Here is a 7,192-nt window from a genome sequence, read left to right as displayed (position 1 = left end):
TTCATGAATTAATTCTAATGCAACAAATTTATTCATTTGCCAGCGGTTTTTCTGTTTTAGAAAATGAAGTGTTTCGCCTTACAATTATATAGTAATGCTACTATTGATAAACACTCTTGAATTACATTTCATTTAATTGTTTTCCTCGCTAATGTCATTTAAGCGCCGTATTTTGTTTCGATTTATGACCACAAAACAATAATACAATTCATATAAAGTTTTTTTTTATTTTAAAGTCGTTTCATATATATATATATATATATATATATATATATATATATATATATATATATGTATTTTAATACTTAATTTTAGAACTTTGTCATTGAGTTACATTAAGTCTTAAATTCACACTCTCTCGATTAGGGTCATCATATCGCTCACTGACGTCAATATCATCAGAGCTCCTAACATTTCCTTCAAAGATGATGAAAATAATAGAAGGATTTTCAACAAACAGGAATCATTAAACAATTGGTTAAGACATGCAACGCTGTCTGATTGACCTTGCATGCTGGGTTGGAAACTAGGGGCCGAGCCCTATAAGGGCGCCCCGTCTCTGAATCGGAGTAGACTAAATTTTATAAGTTTCATGGGAAAAAGGGACCCGGAGACAAAACTGACAAGGGGCCCGCCTTGGCTCTCGGTGGCCCTGCTTGCATGTGTTGCATATTAGGGCTAGTTATCGAATAAAATGATGCGTATGTATAAATCTGGTGTGGTTATTGGAGTAAGCAACGCTGCTTTCATCAATGTAGGGGAAGGGTGGGCAAAGTGGCCACTGCGGGCATAGTGGCCACGGCCGATTTCTCTGCCACCCAGTGGCGCTACGCAGCGGCCAACGTCTCAACTACTGCGTGAGACCTTCATTAGTGTTCCATAGCGTTGTGAAGGTGATCAGTTTACGTGTTCCGATTTTAATGTCAAATTTGTTGTTTTTCAAGTTGTTGATGTAAGGTAAGTGGTCTACTTTACTTTGTATATCTATAACTACGACCCTAGTAAGTAATGCTGACAATAACCATTGAAAAGAGTGTAATTTAGGCTATCAATTCATGTGTAGGAGTAAGAGCTGGGTGTAACAGGTGTCCGTGTAAAGTCGCATTTTCGTAATGGCGTCAGAAAGGGCAAAGTGGCCACAGCAGTGGCCACTTTACCCTCTACCGTGGCTACTTTGCCCGACACCAACAATTTTAGTTTTTAATATAAAATATATTTATTTTACCTGTCCCCGAACCCAGGTTAGGTATCCTATAGCAAGTATTTAGTTTTATTTTAAATATATTTATTAATATATAGAAAAAAGTAAAATTAAATGTCTTGTATGCAACTACAACTTATTTCCATTTTTTTTTTCAGTTGGAGTCATGGTCTCTAGATATAAACGGAAAAGCGAGCAACAGTCTTGGGATCCTCAGGCGATGCAGCGGGCTATCGACGCCGTGAAAGATGGTATGCCAATGCAGACAGCTGCCAAAAGCTTCAATGTTCCAAGGAACACGTTGAAACGCCGGGTTTTAAATAGGAACCAGCATGCTAAGGCAACAAACAAAGTTCTTGGCCACTACCGTCCTGTTTTCACTGCAGAACAAGAAGAGCAGCTTGTAAAACATCTTCTAGAAATGGAGATACGCTTTTTCGGAATCACTGTACCTGATTTGCGGAGTCTTGCGTACAAACTTGCAGAGCAAAATAAAATCCCACATAACTTCAACAATGAAAAAAAAATGGCTGGGAAAGATTGGGTTAGGGGCTTTAGACAGCGCCACCCTGAAATGGTGTTGAGAGCACCAGAGGCAACTTCGGCGGCAAGAGCTCAAGCGTTTAACAAAGTAAATGTTTCGAAGTTCTTCGACATTTTAGAGGATGTCCAGAAAAACCATTTATATCCTCCTCACAGGGTTTACAATGTCGACGAAACAGGACTTATGACTGTCCAGACTAAATCGTCAAAGGTTTTTGCGCTTAAAGGCAGACGACAAGTTGGCTCTCTCACATCTGCTGAAAGAGGTGTTCTTTCGACATTTGTAGTTTCTATGTCAGCAGGGGGGACTTTTATACCTCCTATGGTCATATTTCCAAGGCAGCGGATGAAAGTTGAGCTCCAGGATGGTTCTCCGCCAGGGACAGTTTTCGCCTGCCATCCATCAGGATGGATGCAAACGGACATTTTCACTCAATGGTTTGAGCACTTTTTACGCTTTGCTAAGCCTTCAGAAGACGACCCTGTTTTATTGGTACTTGATGGACATGCAACGCACACCAGGAACCTTGAATTTCTAGAAAAGGCCAGGAAAAACCATACAACTGTGGTTTGCATCCCCCCTCATTGCAGTCACAAGCTCCAGCCGTTAGACGTTGCGTTTATGGGGCCATTTAACACCTATTATGTACAAGCAATTGAGAGATTCTTGCGAAATAACCCTGGTAGGCAAGTAACCCAATATCAAGTGTCTCGTCTTCTCGGGGAGTCATTTTTGAGCGCAGCTACTCCTACTGTTGCGGTTAACGGATTTAGAAGGTGTGGCATAGTGCCAATCAACAGAGATGTGTTCACTGAAGCAGATTTTATTGCTTCTACAACAACGGAAATTCCCAATCCATCTCAGTCACACCGCACAGCTGACATCAATCCAGTTTCACCGGACTCTGATAAAGAAGGATCTGCTGATGCCGATCCCAACGCAAGTGCAACATCAGGGCCTGTTGATCCCGATCCCGAAGAAAGCACAAGCTCAGGGCCTATATTAGGTGCCGGAGACCCCACAGCATTATTTGTTCTCGTCTCTTCAACCCTAAATGCCTCAAATGATGGTCGTCCATTAAAACCCGATGCCTCATCTGCCTTAAGCTCCATGCCTAGTACCTCATCTGCTGTAAGTCCAACCGCCATACCCAGTACATCATTTGCTGTTAGCCCTCAAGATATTGTCCCGATTCCAAAAATAAATATCATCAAAAGAAAAAATAAAAGAAAAAAGGGTTCGGCTGCAGTTTTAACCTCAAGCCCTTACAAGGCTGAACTTGAAGCAGCGAAGGCAGAAAAGGAAGACAAAGAAAAACTGAAGAGGATCAAACTAGAGAAAAAAGAAGAAAAAAAGAAGTTGGCTACCAAGAAAAAGAAACCAGCTGTCAAACAGAAAAGGAAACCAAAAGTGGGAAATCGTGCTTTGTTTTTGAACGAATCTGACAGTGATGAAAGTGACGTGGATTGTTTGTTCTGCCAGGACTCGTTCTCAAAATCAAAAGAAAATGAAGGGTGGATAAGGTGTTCGGCTTGCCACAAATGGGCACATGAAGCGTGTGCTGGATGTGAAGAAGAGGACAATGAATTTATTTGTGACCTGTGTAAATAGACTGCAAACATGAGACAAAAAATCATGAAAGTTGTGATTACATTTATTATATTTATTACATTTATCTTAGTTTTGTAAATTATCTTGAATTTGTGACAATATATACATAGTTTGGTATTTATAATGCATTTGTAGTATTATTTTTGACATCGGGCAAAGTGGCCACCCTGTGGCCGTTTTGCCCTACCCCGCCGGGCAAAGTGGCCATTTGGTAGGGCGTGACAAAACAATTATTTTTATAAAAAGTAACTAAGATAGAGGTTAATACTATTTTTTTAATGAGTATAACAATATATGCTATCTTATAAATAATTTTCATTTCTTTTGAACAATTATAACTACTTAAAAAAAAATAAGTTTTCCTTAGAGTGGCCACTATGCCCACCCTTCCCCTATACAGTCGAAGAAAAAGTTATCATTTACGAAGAAAAAAAGCCATTCTGGTTTATTTTGTACGTCTTTAAATTATCTTTGACTGGAAAAAAACTAATATTCAAAGTGAAAAAAAAAAAAGAAAAGAAAACATCTTTCGAAAAGCAAAACAAGGAATAACAAATTATTACGATAAAAATCTTCTTACTGCAACCGCAACCGAATGAAACTACCTCTTGTCTCAGCGTTGCCATTTTCTTTATTTAATGCATAAGGAATAAAATCTGGACCGGCGTTCTTTTCAAGAGCCGACGATCATTTAGTGTTGCCACTTGCACAATAATTGATTGAAACACTCTAAGGAATGAGATGGAATCACGACACGCTTCGATTCGTACCTTGTCTCGGGCAATAAATTTCGCATGATGACCACGGAAAATACAAAATGCTTTTCTTTTGCAAATATGAGACGAGATTTATCAATTCTTAATGAAATATATCTATACACAAGTACAAATGTTAGTATGGAGTTTGTATTTCGATTATCAGAGAATTCGAAATTGCATTGTTAAGATTATGCGTAAAAAAGTAATTTATCAAGTATAATATATTTATATGCTTTGGTTTCAATACACAGAATGAAAGTGAAGGAAAATTTGAGGTTGATGACATCTAGTTTGGAAAACCTAAGTACGTTAGGTTTGTGCAAGCTGTATAAATGGTTGTTGGCCGTGTGAATTTCTAGTTGAGTTAATGTAATACACTACGTATAGACTGACTGTTTTCAAAAATTATAACATGTAACGGTTAATGATGAAAAAATAATTCTTGCAGATAATTCATGTAGTAGGCAGTAAATACCCCTTCCAAAAATTTCCAATAGATGACGCTGCATATGGTAAGCCCGTAAATCAGAAAAAAAAAAGAAAATTATATCATAACTTTTCGAAAAATGTTTTTAATGAACACAACCACCTAACAGTGTTTCAAAAATGTCTATCATCGGCTGCAATCACGTGTCGCAATCGGAGGAAAATCGGTGAATTTCAGTTTATTCTTTTTTTTTTTTGACTTGCAGACTTGAAATCTGCAGCGCCATCCATTGAAAAAAATTTGAACTATAACTTAGAACTTCGGCGGGAAAAATTTACGGCCAACCACATGAATTTTCAGCGAGAATTTGTTTTCTGTTTTTTTTTTTTTTTTTCATGAACCGTCCTCCTAATATAAATTTTTGAAAACAGTCAGCCTTTTTCAGAGCACCATTTATATATAACGTAAGAGAAAAGTAGATAAGAGTAGGTCAACCGAAGTCGAATCTTGAACTACAAGGTGAACAACACTATTTTTAAAATATCATTCATCACAAAAGAATTTTGAAAAAAATAACGTCTTGAATTGAATTGTTTTGCAACAGGCTCAAGTTACGCATTCATTAAAACTTGAAAGAAAGATTTTTCTATGCATTAGTTTATCTAGACGTCACAGAGACACTTTCTGTCTCAGGCATCCTAGATGTAACGATAAACCCTGTTAGTTAGGTAAGTACCGAAATCGTAAAATGCTGCCAGCCATTCTTTGCGGCAAGTAATAAATTATGTAAGACGCGCCAAATGAATAGAAGCGGAACTCTTTTATGCTCGCGAGCGAGATTAATTCAGTACTATAACGGGATATTTTATCCCGAAACGCCGCGTTTCCGGTAAGTGCTTCCGACCAGAGACCTGGCTTTTAAATTCAATTAACAGATTACATTTCAAGGTATGTTAGCTAAAGGTCTTAGATTTTTTTTTTTTTTTTTTTTTTTTTTTTTGATCAATTTTCTAACTAACTGTTCATTAGTTTGAGTTGAAATATTTCAATCAAAATGTAAATATAACCAAACTAAAATGTAACTTTTGATTTCTTTGTAAGATTTATCAAGTGTCATAATATTTTCAGACCGTGTAAGCGCAGTCAATTGTCTACACTTTTGTTCATATCTATAAAAATAGAAAAGATGGATTCGATTTCAAAAAATCATTTTCGGAATTACTACACATATTGCGATAAGGGATAGATGAATTTTAAGAGAAATATAATTTTTCTCAGTTACAAAAGTTCAGTTTGTGAGCTTTTGGTTACACAACAAACGTCTAATCTTTAAAATAAAGTTCGTTCGACGCGCCATAATTTTTTTTAACGGGATTACATTAAAGACACTGTTTATCATGCCCCCCCCCCCCCCCGCAAGATCAAGTATGAGTGAAAACTTAATTGCAATCTTATTCTCATTAATTTCTGAACATTACAACAATCTTTTTCTAATTAAAAAATGAAGATATATCGTAATCATTGATAGTGAAGGTGTATTTACTGAATAATAAAACTAAAGGAAAATAAAATGTAAAAAAAATATTTTTTTAATTCTAAAAAGTATTTCTATAAGCTTGGTTTGCACTAAGCAATACGAAATAAAGTAAGTATATGATTTCTTGATTGCGCAACTCTCAAAAATTGAAATTGATCTTAATATATTTTTGTTTATGTAAATTCTAAAGCATCCAATAAAATTTTAATTAAAAATTGAGAGGAGGAGAAATATAGGAGTTATAGTAAAAGCTATTCGTACAGAGCTATGTACCGCCTATTTCTTTTCTCTAATTTTTAATTTATTGGCTGCTTTAGAATTAACATATAGGTATTACCATCAACTACAATTTTTGAGTGTTGTAATCAAGAAATCATAGATTTATATTATTTCGTGTTTTTAGTGCGAACCAAGCTCATAGATATAAAAATACGAGTATAAAATATGTTTTTCAGTTCTAAAATTTTTGCATTTTGAAATTTATTTGAGGTTTGACTTTTTGAAATTTAAAACATATTTACTTGTTACCTATTCTTTGAACTAAAAACAAAAAAACAAACGATATTGACTTTCAATTAAATATAAATGTATTGCACATACAGAAAGAATAGTTTTTATTTACTAATAATCTTTTCTCAATATTGCTGATTTGTATGCTCAAATTTTTAAGTATTTTTGAACAAGTATCACTAAAAAAAAATAATAATAAATAGATTAATTGCAAAAACCTTTTTAAAAATATCCTCAAATATATGCTCGTTTAAGTTCAGCCAACAAAACTAATTATTTAAATTTGCCAGTAATTCATTTATCAATTGATTATTTTTTGGCAACAATTAAAAACCGAAAGAAAAATGCAAGGATTATGATGGAGAAATTAAACTGAAAAATATTCTTTAATAAAATATAAAAAATGCTCTAAAGACGATTTCTATAAGCTTGGTCTGCACTAAAAGTAAGAAATAAAATAAGTATATGATTTCTTGATTAAAGCACTCAAAAATTGCTGTTGATTTTACTATCTTTATATTTAAGGTAATTCTAAAAAGCTGCCAATAAAATTTAAATCACAAATTAGGAGAAGGAGAAATAGAGGCGGTGTAGTAAAAGCTAT

At 34.9% G+C, this 7,192-nt stretch overlaps 1 protein-coding gene across 1 annotated transcript; it reads left to right on the top strand.

Annotated features, from left to right (window-relative positions):
- Nucleotides 1-1,367: 1,367 nt before the first annotated feature.
- LOC129230132 (uncharacterized) lies at nucleotides 1,368-6,499 on the top strand. The gene is made up of 2 exons (XM_054864536.1): nucleotides 1,368-2,876; nucleotides 6,482-6,499. The coding sequence occupies exons 1-2, from the start codon at nucleotides 1,368-1,370 to the stop codon at nucleotides 6,497-6,499; spliced, it is 1,527 nt and encodes a 508-aa protein (XP_054720511.1).
- The last annotated feature ends 693 nt before the right edge of the window (nucleotides 6,500-7,192 follow it).

This window comes from Uloborus diversus, chromosome 9 (assembly GCF_026930045.1).
Source record: "Uloborus diversus isolate 005 chromosome 9, Udiv.v.3.1, whole genome shotgun sequence".
NCBI classification, from domain to species: Eukaryota; Metazoa; Arthropoda; class Arachnida; order Araneae; family Uloboridae; genus Uloborus; species Uloborus diversus.
This window is presented reverse-complemented; position numbering and strand designations above follow the sequence as displayed.

What these genes read in the sequence shown, in the direction of transcription:
- LOC129230132 (XM_054864536.1), top strand. Translation starts at nt 1,368, where the DNA reads ATGGTCTCTAGATATAAACGGAAAAGCGAGCAACAGTCTTGGGATCCT.